Source organism: Phascolarctos cinereus, unplaced genomic scaffold (genome assembly GCF_003287225.1).
Source record: "Phascolarctos cinereus isolate Bilbo 61053 unplaced genomic scaffold, phaCin_HiC Scaffold_3;HRSCAF=262, whole genome shotgun sequence".
NCBI classification, from domain to species: Eukaryota; Metazoa; Chordata; class Mammalia; order Diprotodontia; family Phascolarctidae; genus Phascolarctos; species Phascolarctos cinereus.
In genome coordinates this window covers 229335916-229354368 of record NW_027555736.1, presented here as the reverse complement: position 1 = coordinate 229354368, position 18453 = coordinate 229335916, and the positions used below count along the sequence as shown (strand labels likewise).

The window sequence follows — 18453 nt, the reverse complement described above, 5'->3', positions numbered from 1 at the left end:
TTGGGAAATTCACTTTTCACTGGCCACAGTTCTTTTTCTAAGCAACTTTTAAGGGGACAGGATTGGCCTCAGCTAAATACCAGCAACCTTTCCTTCATCCCTGGTGCAGCCCTCATACACATGATGGCACCCCAATTCCCCTATTTTTTAGTTCTGTGAATGACCACTTCTGCCTTAGGTCTTCTTATACCTCTTCCTCCACAAGTGGGTGGGAAGAATTGAAATCTGGTTGTTGTCACAGAATAGTAGGGTAAGGAGAAGGGAAGGATGTGGCAGCAGTGAAATTGCTCAGTTAGTCCTAGAGTAATGGATGGGGTGCTGGGTGTGCACATTGGAAATTAGTATTCTCTGCTGTTAATTCACAAAGCTGTTAGTCTATTAGGCTTCTGGGCGTTTGGCCCATGGAGAGAGCTAATTTGTCCTATCTCTTTTGGAGAGTTGTTGAGAGTATTCTTGTCCTCCATCTTGCTGGCTGTCTGACCTGGAGATCTACTATTCGTTATAATTGTGACTTTGAGTGACCCACTGAATCCATCTGGGCCTCAGTTTCCTCATCAGTAAAATGAAGGGCTTGAATTTGCTGCCTAAGTACCTCTCTGATTTTGGACACGTCACTTAATTTTTCTAGGCTTCAGTTTCCTCATTAATAAAATGAAGGAATTCAACTTGATGGCAAATAAAGTCTTTTCCAGCTCAGAATCTGATTGGAAGTAAATTAAAATCTTTCCAATCCTTAAGATAAGTTTGACATCCTATTGTAGTTTTAGCCTATGTGTCTCTTACATGTAACACCAAGCACAGCCAGCTCTCTGAACAAAGAAAGTGTTGGCTGGTTATTAACTGATTTAACTGTAATCAATAAGGGAGTTATTTCAGGATTAGAAAAAAAAACCAGCCTGTTTACCATAAGGCTCACATTTGATAATGAATACTTTTCTTGTTAAGAGCAGAATTAGATAAGAGCTTTCAGGAATTTGAAAGTGATTTATCGGTCTACTGACTCATGTCAAAGAGCACATTCTTGTGGATCATTAAAATTCTGAAGCCGCTGTGTCTTAGTAATCTATTAATGTTTGTGACATATGCAGCCTTGGCCCGGACTCCACATTCCCTTTATTTATTTATTTATTTATTTTTGGGTGACTGCTTTTTTAACATTTTCATCTGTGCTCTCTTTTCCCTGCCTTCTCTACCTAACTCTTTGCATCTCTACCTAACTCCTACTTCAGTGATCTCCAAGGCAACCCTCCTCCCCCCAGCCATTGGGCCATAGCACAATGCCGAGAGATAACCAATTAGAATATGGCTAAAATTCCTCTACCTGTTAGATAGGAAGGCTTGTCTCCAACTCGGCTCCACTTGCCCTTTACCCATTATCACCTAACACTTTCCCCACTGTGCCCTCTATAATGGCTATGCAAACTCCCAACTTCTCCTGTTCTTTGCCAGGCATATACCCCATAATCTTGGTGACTGAAGATCCTGCCCCACTGTTGGCTTTTGATGGGATACAGCAACTAGCACAAGCTACTTGAGCAGGTATGGATGGGTTGCTGATCTGCCTCACTGATCTCATTCTCTTTACCCACCCCTCTTGCCAACTTCCCTAAAATAGGGAACCACAGCCTACTTCTGGTCACCCAGTTCTGAAAACTCTGTATTATTCCTGACTCCTAACTCTCCTTTAATGCACATATCCAATTAGTTGCCAAGCTTTGCTGATTCTACTTCTACATCTATCCCATCCATTCCCTTTACTCCAGTTTCATAAGCCACCCTTCCCATTGAGGCCACCATCTTTGCTGCACTCTGACAATAGCTCCTAACTGGTCTCCTCTTCTAGTCTCTCCCTACTCCAATCCAGCCTCCTGACAGCTGCCAAATAGATATTCCTAAATGTCAAATTCTAGCTGTCACTCCCCTTTTTAATGACCTCCAATGGTTCCTTATCAGCTAAAACAATCAAGTATTATTTCATCGTTATCTCAATCTTTTGTTGGTTTTTCCAAACTCTTGACAACTTTACTTCCATTCTGGTGGAGAGGAATGAGCGAACATTCTCCACCAATGAAGGATATTGATTCAGTAATACCTGTATATAAGCAACAAATAAGGAAATATACATATATGTGTGTGGATGTATATATGGGATGTACAGGATGTTTAGGGAGGATTAGCATCTCTGTTGTAAGGGCTTGCCCAGCCCTTTTCAGAGCTGCTCATCTGCCTTTGGTGTGCACCTGGCATTCAACTCTCGGACCCGTGACTCCAAGAAGCCCTGAGTCTGGTTGCGCAGCAGCCATACTCCAATAAACAATCTCAGCAGACAGGCCAAATCAGGTTGAAGGTAAGTAACCAACAGACCTCAACCCCATCGATGCCTTAGTGAGGTGTCTACTCCAAGCATGTGAAGGCTTCCCCCAGTGGAACAGGCAGACGAAAACAGTTTGTTCCAATGGCCGTAAAGGCTGCTGAAGCAGGCGGTGTGGAGTGCTCAGAGCTTGGTCTGACATGAAGAAGACAGGGTTATCCACTGCAACTTCGATGACTCTGGAAGAGAGAGTGAGGCTGATAACTTTGTGGAACTCAGCTTCACTTAAATCCAATTTATAAGTGAGTCAAGACATTATCCATGATGTCACTGGGCCTCTTCGAAAAGGAAGAGCAAACAACAGCTACCACAATATTTGGATATGTCAGGGGTGCGTGATCAAAAGTTGGAAGACCATCGTTTTATTTCAGGGAGGGTGTCTTCTTGGCCTCATTTGTACTAGGTTCTTTGTTTCCTTCTGTTCTTCCCTCTGTTTTAACCAAAATGTCATTGATAAGAAAGAAAACACAAATATCATTGAATAAAATGAGTTTTACATTTGATAAAATCATACTTCCCTTTTAGGTTCTCTTTTAAGTGAGGCAGTTGGGGTTAAGTGACTTGCTCAGAGTCACACACCTAGTAAGTGTTGTGTGTCTGAGGCTGGATTTGAACTCTTTTGTATTTTTTAATTGGTAATTGATGTCACAATAGAAAATATCCTTTATGTGACTTCCTTTTAGAGCCACCACCTGTTATCAATCTATACAGCAGGACACTGGCCATGGAGGGAAGAGTAAACATCTGTACACATTGTAAAATTTAATTTAAAAAAAAATTGAAAAACCCGTTGGTTGCTGAACAAAGGGCTGAGCTGCTTGAGGGCCCTAAGGTTGCAGCACTAGCAATTTCTCTGCTTCTCTGGGGGATATGTATGACCTCAGGTTCACCTTCCACGCAATTGCACTCCAAACACAAGACAGTGGAGTCAGCGGTAAAAAGTACTTTGTTTTGTACAACTTCCAGTGAAAAATCTTTGAGACTTGACTGCAGGCCGCATTTCTTGAGCTGGGGGTGAAATTAATTATGTAGTTGGGGGAGCATAACAGAATCAGCTCTTTGAGAGTCAGGAAGCGACCTTCATGTGAACTCCTGGGTTTCATATAACCAGGATTGGGAAACAGTGTCACCTGGTGGACACCCCAGAACTTAACCAAAGGCCCCACTTGGAAATCAAAAAGCCTTTTTACATCCCCAAATCACAGATTCTTTTTACTCCCAAGGGAGTGGAGGGAGGCAATGCAGCTGAATTTCTGTCTCCCTCAAGGGAGGCATGCTGTGCAACCTGCTCATCTTCTTACTTGTCATCCCTACTCTCCAACAATCAATCATTTATTAAGCTCCTACTATGTGCCAGGCGCTGGGGATACAAAAAGAGGCAAAAGACAGTCCTTGCCCTCAAGGAGCTTACAATCTAATAGGGGAGACCACAGTCAATCAATCAACATTTACTAAGCGCCTACTATGTGCCAGGTAGCTGGAAATACAAAGAGGCAAAAGACAGTCCCTAACCTTTGGGAGTTTACAATCTAACGGGGAGATAACAATCCATTAACGTGCATTAAGCTCCTACTATGTGCCTGGCTAGGGTAACTAGATGGGGCAGTGGATTGAGTGAGTGAAGGAAGTCAAGAAGACTCATCTTCCTGAGCTCAAATCTGACCTGAGACGTTGACTATCTGTGTGTGGGGGTTCAACTGATAGCTTTTATGGGGAAGATAATGAATGGAGCCATTTATTGAAACAGATTGTGTGTCACTCATACTAGATCTAGCCAACGCCTATTTCAAGGTGATATCTCCCTGACAATATGGGCTACTAAATTATATTTAAGTCCCAATCCAAAGTTAATACTCACTAGGTAAAAGAATACAGAAACTTAGAAGTACCTCAGCTTATAATTTTAAATATACCTAATAATAAATTTAAATATACCTATTTAAATATAATTTTAAATATACCTATTTAAATATACCTAGATATAAATATTTAAATATGCCTAAATATACCTAATCTTAAATATTAAATATACCTAAATACACCTATTAAAAATAAATATAATTTTAAGTATACCTATTTAAATATACCTATTAAATTAAATATTTAAATATACCTATTTAAATATCGTTTTCTGAATTTTCACCATTTTTTATGAAGACCAAAGGACCACACGCCTGCCACTCCTGACCTCTCTGACCTTGACCATGCCACTGCTTCAAGTTTTGTTAAACGAAATGGGTTGGACGAGATGTTTTCCCAGGCGCCTCTCCGCAGCCAGAGGCGTCCCTTTCTCTGTGCCTCCGCTAAGGGCTCTTCCCCAGCCCGGGGCTGAGCCTGGTCCAGCCAGCTGCGCGCCGGAGGGAGGCCGGGGCGCACGCGCGGACGCCGAGAACGGCCGGCGGGCGGTGCTGCAGTACCATAGCCCGGCCCCAGCAGGCGCGGTGGCGCTAGACCTCGCTCGCCCTGCCCCGCGCAGACCCTCCTCCCGGCTCAGTCCTCGGCGGCCGCGTCTCTCGGAGAGTGCCGGGGCTGCGTGAGTGCCTGGCTCCCGTCGCCAGCCGGCAGCAGCATGTGGCGGGCGGCCGGGGCCGCGTTCCGGGGCTTGTCGCGCTTCGGGCGGCGGCCCCTCCGGGCCCTGTCGGCGTCCGCCCGCGGCGCCCCGGGGGCGTGACGCTGACCGTGACGCCCCCCGTGGGCCTGGCGGACGAGCCGCTACACATCCAGGCGCGGGGCTTGAGCCCCGGCGAGCCCGTGACCGTGCGGGCGCTGGCCGTCAGCTACTACGGCCGCCTCTTCCAGTCGTGCGCCCATTACGAGGCCGACGGCGTCGGCGCGCTGGACCTGACCAGGGACCCCTCCCGGGGCGGGGACTACACGGGCGTGGAGCCCATGGGGCTGCTGTGGAGCCTGGCCCCGGCCGGCATGGAGAACCCCTACGTCCGCATGGTGCAGCGCAGCGTGCTCAAGAAGCCGCTCCGGCTCGAGGTGACCGTGCACCAGGCGCACAACCAGACCGGGCTGCTGCTGGGCCAGCTGCTGGCCTCGGCCCGGGTGGAGCGCTGGTATGCCACCCCGCAGATCCGGGCCATCAGGGTCCGCGAGGGCTCGGTCAGGGGCTCCTTCTTCCTGCCGTCAGGTGCGTGAGCCCGTGGTCGCCTCTTCAGCCCTTCCCACGCCAGGCAGGATTTGATTAGATTTTGTTTTATTAGGATGTCGCACAGCAGGGCTTTCTCGGACCCCCCCCCCCCAACGCAATCCGATGCAGTTAACGTTTTTTAGGTGCAATGGGCTGGGGATGCCTAGGCAAGACCTTCCTGCCCTCTAGGTGTTTTCTTTCTACAGAGGAGTAAATAGTTATAGAGCACTTTCAAGGTTTCAAGCGCACATCACAAACATAAATCAACATTTATTAAGTGCCTACTGTGTGTCAGGCTATATATAGGATAAATAGGAAATAATTTAAAAAAAATCAGTAAGCATTTATGAAGCACCTACTGACTGCTTTCTCTCTTAATTATTTTCTATTTAGGTTGTCTATAGATTGCTTTGCATATATGTGCAGGTTGTGTCCTCCATTAGATTGTAAGCTCCCTGCGTGCAAGGGCAGTGTTTTGCCTCTTTCTGGTAGTGCTTAGCACAGTATCTGGCACAAAGTTCAGTTCCCTTAAAACTGGGGGATGTTAAAAGGGGCAAAAGACAGCCCCTTTTCTCAAGGAGCTTACAGTAGGGCAGACAAAGCAAGCTATATACAGGAAGAATAGGAAATAAATAAAAGAGGGAAACCAATCAGGCAACATTTATTAAGCTCCTACTATGTGCCAGGCACTGTGCTCAGTGCTAGGAATACAAAAAGAGGCAGAAAACAGTCCCTGCTTTCAAGGAGCTTACAATTCAATGGGGGACACAACATGCACATAAATATATACAAAGCAATCTATATACAGGATAAATTGGAAATGATTGACAGAGGGAAAGCATTGGAATTAAGAGGAGTTGGGGAAGGCTTTGGGTAAAATGTGGGATTTTAGTTGGGGACTTAAAGGAAGCCAGGGAGGTCAGTAGTCAGAGTTGAGTTCCGGATGATCCTCACAAAATGAGGATAAATAATAGCACCTATTTCCTAGGTATTTTCTCCATTCACTTACCTAGGAAATAGGTGCTATTCTTATCCCTATTTTACACATTGAGAAATGGAAGAGTCTGAGGTCAGATTTGAACTGTGGTAGTACTGATTCCAAGTCCAGTACTCTATCCACTACACCACCATTTACACAGTTATTTAAGGAGGAGAAGAGAGTAAGATTGAGGAGAATCAGGAAAGGCTTCTAGGGGGACAGTATACCTGAACTGAACCTGAAGGAATTTAGGGATTCAAATAGGCTGAGAGGAAGAAGGCTTGCAATTTCGTGTGGAGGATGCTTATACATAAGAGCTGAATGCAAAAAGCTGGCCTGCTGTCCTAGCCTGTTTACCGGTCTCTGAAATCAAAGCAGGGAGGAGGAAGCGATCCCTTGGGAGCTGGTCTCTAGGTCTCTGGTTAAATTATTAAATAACATGGGACTCCAGAATGAAGGGGCTGGAGGGCAGGAAAGGGATTAGTCATACATATATATATGTTCTAGTTTGCACTAGAAAGAATAATTTGGAAGCAAGAGAAGTTAGCTCGCCAGTTAGTCAAAAGTATGTGCAGCTGAAAAGGATCTTAGAGGTCATCTAGTTGAATTCCTTTATTTTACAGATGAGGAAACTGATTAAGTGATTTATTCCAGGTCACAGAGGTAGTGAATGTCAAAGCCAGGATTCTGTCTCACATATTCTAAAAACCAGGTCCAACATGCATTCCAGGCACCACTACCTTTCCTGCATGTGACATTTACATAACGTTAAGTCTAACAGTTTAGAAAATAATTAAACCTTTTTCTTTGGCATAAAGTTCCATTCCCTTCAAGAACTAAACAAAACATTGAGTTTGGAGTTTTGAGAACCTAAATTAAAATCCTACTTTGTTCCTTACTGCCTGCTAATCACTGGGCCTCTTTCCGCATTTGTAAAACGAAAAGATTGAACAAGATCTGATTCTCAAACTTTTTTCTAATCACAGCACAACATTCTTTGCTGTGAGAAGTCGTGGCACACTAAATGTTTTAAGTTGGCAACAAGGAAGGGTTCCAGACCTGTTATCCAGGACTTGGGCTTCCTTGACTCTCGTAAGAGGCAGCTAAGTGTCTCAGTGGGTAGAACGTTGGGCCTGCAGTCAAGAAGACCTGAATTCAAATTCAGACCCACTATGACCTCAGGCAAGTTACTTAACCTCTGTTTGCCTCTGTTTGCCTCAGTTTCCTCAACTGTAAAATGGTGATCACATTAGCATCTACCTCTCAGAGTTCCTGTGATGATCCAATGAGATAACATTTGCAAAGATAGTTGCCATAGAATTGCTAGCTGTCGTTCCTTTTATTAACTCTTCTCTACCCCATCACTTTCTCCTTTTTTTGTTACTTCTCCAAGCCTCTAATCAGAAGAGGCAGCTTTGTGCCTGCGTGGATAGAGCTGCTGTCGTGACCTTCTTGACACCAAGCTAGGAAGAACAGGCAGCAAACTGCAGCTGGCTGTAAGGAGCTGAGAAATGTGGAGGACTCGGGTGGAGGGAGGAGCCTTGAGGCATACCCTCTGAGAATCGCTGGGCTGGACCCCTTTAACTCTAAATCAGTGGTGCTTTAAAGAGAACGAGTGGAGATTTTTTGGCAAATCCATCTGTTTGTTGATCCCATTGACTTGGGGGAGTAAGCCTTTTTTCCTTTTAGTTATGTGCTTCTATAATAAGAATAAAGCACTATAAATGTTAACTCATTTTATCTTCACAGCAGCCTTGGTAGGTAGATGCCATTTGACAGATGAGGAAATTGCAGTTAAGTGATGTGATCTAAAAAATAACTGTCTACGTAGCCTTTCACATCTTGTGCAAAACTAGACATTTTAAAATTACTTTTTAAATATTTTCTTTCAGAATAGCTCAAAATAAGGTATTTATTTCAGTCAGAATTCCTTCCAATCAAAATAGAGATCGAAGAGATTGGAAACATAAAAGAGTAGTGATGTTCTAGCAAGAAGGTAAAGAAAAAGGTCATAGAACTCATCTTTTCATTCCTCCTCTCTCCCCCTCCCCAGTAGATACAATAAGTAAGGGAAAGGTGGAGAGTAAAGGGCCTGCAAAGAGAATATCCTTTCAGAGAACTAAGGAATGAGCAAACATCAGGAAAAAACTCCAGTATGATTATCAAATACTATGGGTTAAAAGATCTAAAGAGAAGACATCAGAAGAAAGTCACAAATTAGCCTCAACAATGACCTAGTTGATGAAGCTGGACCTAACCCAGGACACAGCCGACTGAATAGTAAATACTTTAAAGGAAATGAAGAATAATCTATTGTCAAAAAGGTAGCATCTGGCCTCTCTAATGAGATATCTATCATCAGTAAAAATGGAGTAATTAAAACTTATAAAAGTCAAGGTGGTGGAAATTTGAACGAAGGAGTGGAATCGTTGGGAAATAAAATTCTCAGATTAGAAGGTCCATAAAGGATAGAAAATGAAATAAAACAAGATCAAACAACTAATTGAATTTGAAAGTAGAAAACACTACAAGTAAAGATAATGGAAGATGGAGCTCAGAGAGTTCTGAAAATTATGGGGTTACTGGGAAAAACACACAGAATCTAATCACCATTAAGAAGGAAACTGATCAAGAAAATTTGCCCTAATTAGTAGGACAGTGGGACAAACCTATAGAGTTCACCAGATGTCCTAAAAATAACACATTTAGTTCACCCAGACTCATTGTTAAACCGCTGCAGAGATGCACCAGTAAAGACAGAATCTTGCAAGTGGCTAGAAAGAAAAGCATTAGCTACCATAAGGTACCCTAATTTGTATCTTCCAGAATTTTTTTATCTGATATGGGAGGAAAAAAAACAGCTTGAAAAGCTGGAACATGACTTATTGGATACTTCATGAAATTTACTATCCAACTAAACTAAGAGTAGCTTAGTTTTAACTGAGTGGGGGTGAAATATCACCGGTGTTCCTCAGGTTAAGCAGGATCCCAGAAAGGTTACTACGATTGGCAGCAGTGTCAGTTAAAATGGAAAATTGTTATGTGTGTGTGTAAAATTATTTGGTATAGTATTGTAGATTGTATTTATAGTGTTCTTGATGTTTTAAATGTTAAATGTGTGTGTAAAAAGTTAAGGGTGAAATTGTATTTGATAGACAAACTAGAAGGTTTGCCTTCTACTCAAAGTTTAGTATATACATTCTGCGGTTGTACTTGTAATAACCAAAAATCATGGGAGAACAAGGCAACGAGGGCCTTAACTTAGTTAACAAGTGGCGGAGCTAGATCGTTTTGACTGACAGCTAAAATCACAAAAGAGAATGGAGCAGGATGAGAAAGATCAATAAATTAACAAAAAACAGTCATATACTTAGGTGTTTTTTGTTTGTTTTAAGCAAAGAGAACCATGATCAAGAAGAGGAATTCTTTGATTTTAGACATCTCAGATATTGAGTGAAAAGGGGAGAGTATGGAACAGTTGATGATCTTAGGAAAGGTGAGAGATTGGGGCAGACCCTTAAGTGGGTATGTTTGGTGGGGGGATTCAGGGCTTGGATCTGGCAAATTAATTGACTCAATCTAGAAACTGGCTAGTGTTGTGGGTGTGGGTTGGAGTGTATGTGCAAAGAAAGGGAGCTAGGCTGTGGTGGCCCTCCCCCATAATCCCTGCTCCAGGGAAGGCTGAGGTCAGTAGATTGCTTGAGCTCAAGAGTTCTGAGTTGTATAGTAGGCTAAGATAGATGGTCAGGTGTCTGGACTCATCCAGCACCAATGTGGTGAGCCCCTGGACGAACTGGCCCAGGTTGGAAATGGAGCAGGTCAAAAAGCTTCTGTGCTGGTCAGGGATGTGAGTGGCCACTGCACTACTACCCTGCTTGAGATACCCATTCTCCAGCAAAGAAAGGGGAAGAGGTAAAACTTCAGGGCAAACTATAGCAAGTAATTCTTTACATCTTTCAGGCAATTGTTAGATGGTAATCATGTGCTCTGTTGTTGAATATCATTTATCAAATGATGCATTTGCAAAATGCCTACTAATCCCCTCATCAAGATGCCCTAAATTCATATATGGATGGCCTTCCATATATCACAGAGATAGATGAGTAGATATATAGGCTAGTAGTCGGTGGTGTTTTCTTGGTCACCTCTTTGATGTCAAAAGGGTCCTGGATTTTAACCACCTCTGTTACCTTCCAAATTGGTACGTCAGTGCCTTCATAGTCACGTCAGTATGTGTCAATCAAGCAGCCTCCAGTACTCCATTGGGAAATATTTAACAAAACACATGAAAATATAATAGAACATAGATAATATTAATATGTGGTTTTCTAAATCAGTGTGTCCCAAAGACATCCTTATATACAGTTTAATGGCCCTTGTTTCTGACTTTGACACCACTGATGTACAGCATGAATCTGTTCTCTCTGTATTTCAGTTAATTTGAATTTTTTTCCATTTTTGTTCTCTTTTGTGCAATTTCTGCTTTCTCTATAAGCATATTAAGGACTATAATTTTAAGGTCCAATCCTTAATTTGTTATAATAATTTTTGAAAATCTTTACCATATTTCTTCTGTTTGTAGTCTTTTTCTGATTTGCTACTCAGATGCCCTTGGGATGACTTTACTCTTTTGGTTATCTTGCCAAGTTTTCTTTAGAATGGTTTTATCCTCCACTGCTTCTCTCTCCTTTATGAGGCAATACTGCTCATAATAATCCATCATCTTTTTTCATAAGATAATAATGCAGTATACCAAAATTTATTTCCAATTCTTTGCCACCACAAAAAGAGCTGCTATGAATATTTTTGTACATGTGGGTCCTTTTCCCATTTGTTTGATCTCTTTGGGATACAGCCCTAGAAGTGCTATTGCTGGATCAAAGGGTATGCACATTTTTGTAGCCCTTTGGGCATAGTTCCAAATTCTTCTCCAAAATGGTTGGATCATTTCACAACTCCACCAACAATGTATTAGTGTTCCAATTTTCCCACATCTTCTGCAACATTTTCCTGTTTTGTCATGTTGGCCAATCTGATAGGTATGATGTGGTACCTCAGAGTTGTTTTGATTTGCATTTCTCTAATCAACAACGATTTGGAACATTTTTTCATATGACTATAGATGGCTTTAATTTCTTCATCTGAGAACTGTCTGTTCATATCCTTTGACCATTTATCAATTGGGGAATGGCTAAGCAAGTTGTGGTATATGAACGTGATGGAATACTGTTGTGCTATAAGAAATGATGAACAGGCTGACTTCAGAAAAACCTGGAAAGACTTATATGGTCTGATGCTGAGTGAAGTGAGCAGAACCAAGAGGACTTTGTACACAATAACAGCCACGTTATGCGATGACTAATATTGTTAAACTCAACCCTTCTCAGCATTACGAGGATCTAAGACATCTCCAGAGGCCTCGGGATGGAAAATGCTGTCCACATCCAAAGAAAGAACTATGGAAGTCGAATCGCTATCACTTATTTTTACCTCCTGTTGAGTTTTGTTTCATCTTTCTGATGATTCCTCCTGTTGGTTTTAATTTTTACTTACAACTTCACTAATGTGAAAATATGTTTAATGGGTATGTAAATGTAAAGCCTATATCAGATTGTGCACTGTCTTGGGGAGGGTTGGGGGGAGGAAGGGGGAGAAAAATTTTCAACTCAAAAGCATATGGAAGTGATTGTTGATAAATCAAAATAAATTAATAAAATTAAAAAAACAAAACAAAACAAAGACAGAAAAAAAATACCAAAATTTATGGGTTGCAGCAGAAGTAATTCTTAGAGGTAAAAATTTATATGTTTACATTAACAAAAGAGAAAAAGAGAAGATTAATGAGATGATTTTTCAATTTAAAAAATGAGAAAATCAACAAATTAATGCAACTAAAATAAACTTAAAAGAAGATATCACTAAGACAAAAGGAGAAATAAACATACTTGAAAGCAAACACATACAACTAAATTAAAATAAATGAATTTTTTAAAGTTTAACAAAATTGGCAAACTGTTAAATGAATTAACCAAATAAGAGAGGAGAAAATCAAATTACTGAAATAAAAAAAATGAGGGAAAAAATACCTAATTGAATAGTGAAGACAGTGAAAGAAAAACAACAGCAACATGCACTCATATGCCAAAAAACTGAGAATTTAAAAGAAATGGATGATATTCACAACAATATAGAAGACCCAAATTGATCAATCCAGTGAAATGCATTAGGGAAAACCATTAATGAATTACAATGCAAATGCACGCACACACACATGTGCGCACACACACACACACACACACACACACACACTGATCAAAGAACAAATAATTTTGATACTATGTAAATTGTTTTCAAAAATAGAAAAAGGTGTCGTTTTACCAAATTTTTCTTATGTCTAAAATACAGTTCTGATCTTCCAACCATCCGAAGGCATATCAAGGGAACTACAAACCAATATTATTAATGAATACTGAATGCAAAAATATCATGGCAAACGTAACACAGTTGCGTAGTTTAAAAATTGTTCATGTGATCAGGCGGGGCTTATGCCAGGAATGTAAATATGACTTAATATCAGGAAACAGCATGAGAAGTGGTATTAACAAAATATTTAAAATTCTAACTTATCAGTAGATACATAAAGACCTTTTGATAAAACACTTTATATTAAAAGCACTAAAATGACTAGGAATGGAAGTTCTCATGACAATAGAAGCCTTTAGTTGAACCCAGGAGCCAGAATTACATGCAGTGGAGAAATCTTAGAAAATTCTCCTTATTCATGGACAGCAGGGACAGGGATGAGACCTGTGGAACTCCCAGATGAAGGCACTTCCGTCAGTGCAAGTTGGCATCTCCTCTGTGACCTACAGTCTTAGAGAGCTACCTAGAATGCCGAGAGGCTAAATGACTTGGCCAGGGCCATATAGCCATTATATGTTGAAGGCTGGACTTGAACCCAGGTCTTCTGGACTCCAAGGACAACTCTTGAATCACCATGCCAATATGATTGCTTATTAAGAAAACTTAAGATAATCAGCAAATCTAGCTCAGGTACCTATAGTGAGGTAGTCAAATAAATATCACCAATAAAAAGAAGAGGAGAAAAGCAATAGAGAAATGTCACTTAAGATAATCACAAAATGTGTTGAATGTCTAGGAGTTCTTACCTAGCAGAGTATGAGCTCTGAAGGCAGGGGCCATTTGTCATTCTTGTCTTGGTACCCCGGCAGCTAGCACAGTGCTTTGCACGGAGTGGTCAGTTAATACGTGCCTGTTGATTTGATTGAATTGAAAACATATGGAACTTACGTAGTCAACTGTAAACCAATTTTATAGAAATAAAATAAAATTGAAAAGGTATTTGTTGTCTATCTTTAGGCTGAGATACTATACATATTATACTGCTTTTCCAAGTTAATTTATAGGCATATAGTTATTTCTATTGAAATATCCACTGGATATAGAATTAGACAAAAATAATAATTCATGTGGAAGAGCAAAAGGTCCAGAGTATCAGAGGAAATCAATTAAAAGAAAAAGGAAGAGGAGAGACCTCGTACCTTAGATTTCAGATTATACTACAAATTGGTAATTGTCTAAACTATCGGATTTTTAAAAATAGAATAACAGATCAGTGAATAGGTTAGACAGTAATGAGCTAGAGCTAGGTTTAGATGGTAAAGTGATCAGTAAACTTGAATCATAAACCAGTGGGGGGTGGGGGGAGCCCAGCTAGGTGGCTCAGTGGATAGAGCTTGGTGTCAGGAGGACCTGAGTTCAAATCTGGCCTCAGACACATAACATTCACTAGCTGTGTGACTCTGGGCGCATCACTTAACCCCAATTGCCTCACCAAAAAACAAACCAACCAAAAAAACCAACTGAGTTCAAATCTGGCCTCAGACACTTGACACTTACTAGCTGTATGACCCTGTGCAAGTCACTTAACCCCAGTTGCCTCACCAAAAAAAAATAAACCAATGGGGGAGATATTCACTATTCAATGAATTTAATGCTAAATTGTTAGCAAGCATTTTGATGGCAATTTGTTGAAAAAGAGCAGACCAAATTGCAAGACACACACACACACACACACACACACACACACACACACACACACACATTAATAATATAGTTTATAAACATAAATAGCTAGAGGACGAGGGATGATTAAAGTTTTCCCAATGCTGGAAGTTGTTATAAATTCTTAAATTGACTCAGAAAGTTGTGAGAGAAGATACTGGTGTTCAGTTGCATAAAAACAAAAAGCTTTTGCATTAAATAAACTAATGAACCCAGAATAAAGAGAGGAATGAGACAAACCAGGGGAAATTCTTATATCAAATGATTTAAAACAAATATGACATCCAAAATATAAAGAATTGACACTTTTACCAACGCGAGCTATTTTATGATTGATAAATTGTCAAAGGAACAAATAGACAATTCTCAAAAGAATTGTAAACTATCAGCAGTCACATGAAAAAATATTCAAAATCCCTAATCAGAGAAATGCAAATTAAAGCAACTCTGATCCAGCTGAGCCACAGACTGACAAAGATAAAAGATGGCAACTGGTAAGGCTGTGGTAAAACAGGCATAATATTACCCTGCTGATGGGGTTGTGAAGTGGTCCACTTTGGAAATCAGGGAAGCAGTGTGAAGTGATACATTAGTGGTTTTGAGTGTGCATGTCCTTTGATCCAGTGGTTCTGCTGCAGGGAATATGCCCCAAGGATGTTATTGACAGGGGAGAGATCAATTCACAAAAGTGTTCTTGACAGAGCTATTTGTGATGTCAAAAAAAAAAAAAGGGAAATGTACTAAGTGATGAACACATCAGTAAAGGGTTGGCTATTCAGAAACATTTTACATTAGATCAGGCTGAACAAATTATGGTATGTGAATATGATAGAATATTATTACATCCTAAGAAATGATGAGAGGCAGTGTGGTATACTAGCAATAGTCAGCTAACCCCAGACTGCTTCTGACACATACTGGCTCTGTGACCCTAGACAGATCATTTCACCTGTCAGTATTCCTTAGGACACCTCTCTAAGGCTGGAAATCACAGATTTGCATCAGAGGGGTTTCCTTATTGGGAGTTCCCAGTGTATACCAGTGGTGTCAAACTCAAATACAAGTAGGAAACACTAAGTTGTCTGTAAGGATTGCAGTGGTCCACATATTGACTTAGAAAACTACGCAGGTTTATAGTATAAAATCCAATAGAAACTACATTTTAATTGGATTTGGGCTGCACTTGGGAGCATTGTGGGCCACATGTGGCTTGTGGGGTATGTCTGACACCTCTGGTATACACTAATGAAATTATAGGTCTAACCCCCCTATTTCCCCCCAAAAAAAGATTATGAATATGAAGAATTCAAAAAAGTAGGACCTATATAAATACTTATGTAAAATTATGTGGAGTAAAGAAAGCAGAATCAAGTCAAGTCAGCAGACACTTATTAAGTGCTTACTATGTGCCAGGTATAGTGCTAATAGCTGATAAAAGAAAAATAGTCCCTGCCCTCGAGGAGCTTACATTTTAATAAGGGAAGGAAATGTATAAAAAGAAGCTGAAAAGGTGGGAGTTGGTAGAAGAAAAGATGAGAGATGAAGGAAGGCACTGGTGCAGGAGCATAGCAGAGAAAGTCTAGAGAGACAAGGTTAGCCTGGAGAGGAATGAAGACATGGCTTGCCTGGGCATCTTCCTCAAAATGAAGGTTCTGGAAAGAATCAGATAGTCAGAGGGGGGAAGCCACAGATGGAGAGTACTACAGTAAGTGAAGTCCAGGGATGGAGTGAGCTTCCACCGTGAAGAAAGAAGTTTTTGTGGCTTAGTAGAGAAAGTCTAAAAAGTTAATTCAGGCTAGAGAGAAATGAACCAAAAAAAAAATAATATCCATGTAGACTAAGCATGCTTAAAGAGACAAAATAGCAACAACAAAGAGCAAAATAAGCACCAGGAAAATAAAGATGAAGTGGGTATTGCTGTCTTTTTATAAAGGTAAGTAATGGAAGTTATAGACAAAATATGATAATTTATAATCTCTTGGGTGTTTTTTTGTTTCATTTTATCTCATGTGCTCTTTCTTTCTTATGTTTTATTCACATATTTGAATACCTGCACTTGTCAGTGGAAGTCAAAATAAAATGTAGATTAGAAGCAAATAGAGCTTGAAGGTGCACCTAAGTATCATATTTAGTAAATAGTGGCCTTTTAATGATCCAGACTGTTTTATATGAGATCAAGAACAACACTGTCATCTTATATTCTATCCTTGCTTTTGTAGGAGATGGTCCATTTCCTGGTGTGATTGACATGTTTGGTGATGAAGGGGGACTACATGAATTTCGGGCTAGCCTTCTTGCTTGTCGAGGCTTTGCTACCCTAGCGTTGCCATATTTTGCCTTTGAAGATCTACCTCCCATCATGAAAGACTTAAATCTTGACTACTTTGCTCAGGCAGCTAAGTTTGTGCAGAATCACCCAAAGGTGAGTGGTGTGACAGAAGGAAATGTACTCATCACAAGAAGGGAAATAATGGTAACATAAGCAGTCGGTAAAATATGTGTTATGTGAATAATAAATCAGTGGCTTAACAAGCCTGTAAAGATCAATCCATAGCAGTCTTTGTAACCCATTATCTGTTGCACCTTTCTCTCTCTCTGTCTCTCTCTCTTTCTCTTTCTCTCTCTTTCTTTTTCTCTTTAAAGGTCAAAGGTCCCAAAATTGGAGTGATTGGATCAGGCAAAGGAGCAGAACTGGCTTTTTCAATGGCTGCCTTCCTCCCCGACGTGGCTGCTGTGATCAGTATCAATGGTTGCATCTCTAACACTGGCACTGCTCTTCACTGTGGCCAAGTAATCCTCCCAGGGCTCCCTTTTGATCTGGATAAAATCACTGTCACTTCCTCGGGAGTGTACAATGTTAAAGAAACCCTTGTAGACCCCTTGGATCCTGCTTATGGAGACAGCCTCATCCCCATAGAAAAAGCTAACTCTCACTTCCTTTTTGTGGTTGGAGAGGATGATAAACAGTGGAATAGCTCTTTGTATGCTGACTTGGCAATCAAGCGCCTAGAGGAGCACGGGAAAAATAATTACACTCTTCTGAGCTATCCCAATGCCGGTCATCGAATTGATCCACCTAACAGCCCATTTTTTCCAGTTGTCTTGGACCGGTGGCTGGGGGTCCCTGTTCTGGGTGGGGGTCAGTGCAGAGCCCATGCCATTGCTCAGGAGGAATCTTGGAAGAAGATCTTAAAGTTTCTGAAGATGCATCTAGAATGAAGGCCATCAAACTATAAAGTGGGGTTGAAGGAGTCCCCAAACAATGCAACAAATTGATTTCAAAGGAAGTTAAAGGCCTAAATCTGTATAGCTGTGTAAAATGAAAATTGAGATCTCATAGCTATCTACATGTTTTGGGGAGATGTAAAAGTACTAAGGAAATAGTACTTTTTTTGGTAGCAGTTCAAGGAAACTGATTCAGGGGTCAGAAGTATTTAAATTTTGTGTTTAGCAGAACCTGTCATTCTTAAGCTATCTATTGAATGAGGTTTTCGTTTGACTTATCCAGGAGAAGGTAGAGGCTTCAACTATAAAGAGAGAGAGAATTATTAAATGAAAGAGCAAAAATAGTTTTCATTGTGGCCCCCTTTGGTGTTAAAAATCAATTTGTGTACTGGTGGCTTCTCTACCTTCTATTTTTCACACTCTTTTTTACTCATAGAAAAATATTCTTATCTGCCACAGAAATATTTGTAAAATTTTTTTGACTGGGGTATATATTTGAATGTGATCTTATTATCGAATACACACCATTGTGTTTTTGATAAGGAACTTTATTTGGTGACATAAAGATCAACACGAAGCTGTAAGATCAGCTGTGTTGATCTTGGGTTTTTGGGGAAGTCACCTTTTTAAGGGTCAGCAAAGATTTCACCATGAAAA

General features: G+C 40.6%; 3 protein-coding genes across 5 annotated transcripts in view; all 3 read left to right on the top strand.

Moving 5' to 3' along the window:
- LOC144454093 (acyl-coenzyme A thioesterase 6-like) overlaps nucleotides 1-16877 on the top strand; it is a 33731-nt gene extending 16854 nt beyond the window's left edge. Inside the window, exons 3-4 of the transcript XR_013485449.1 lie at nucleotides 1450-1539; nucleotides 16791-16877. The gene's annotated coding sequence lies outside the window, so the exon portion shown is untranslated. The remainder of the gene's footprint in view (nucleotides 1-1449; nucleotides 1540-16790) is intronic.
- The window catches only part of LOC110208345 (prostaglandin reductase 2-like), a 544334-nt gene that overhangs the window by 81811 nt on the left and 444070 nt on the right, over nucleotides 1-18453 (top strand). The window lies entirely within an intron of this gene.
- LOC110208487 (acyl-coenzyme A thioesterase 1-like) lies at nucleotides 4606-17790 on the top strand. The gene is made up of 4 exons (XM_020986542.2): nucleotides 4606-4807; nucleotides 4866-5507; nucleotides 16791-16993; nucleotides 17215-17790. Exons 1-4 carry the CDS (start codon nucleotides 4606-4608, stop codon nucleotides 17788-17790), a joined length of 1623 nt encoding a protein of 540 aa, XP_020842201.1.

Coding starts and splice junctions, on each gene's coding strand:
- LOC110208487 (XM_020986542.2), top strand. CDS start 4,606: ATGGGTTGGACGAGATGTTTTCCCAGGCGCCTCTCCGCAGCCAGAGGC. Junction 4,808..4,865: donor CCATAGCCCGGCCCCAGCAG/GCGCGGTGGCGC, acceptor CTCCCGGCTCAG/TCCTCGGCGGCCGCGTCTCT. Junction 16,994..17,214: donor TTGTGCAGAATCACCCAAAG/GTGAGTGGTGTG, acceptor TTCTCTTTAAAG/GTCAAAGGTCCCAAAATTGG.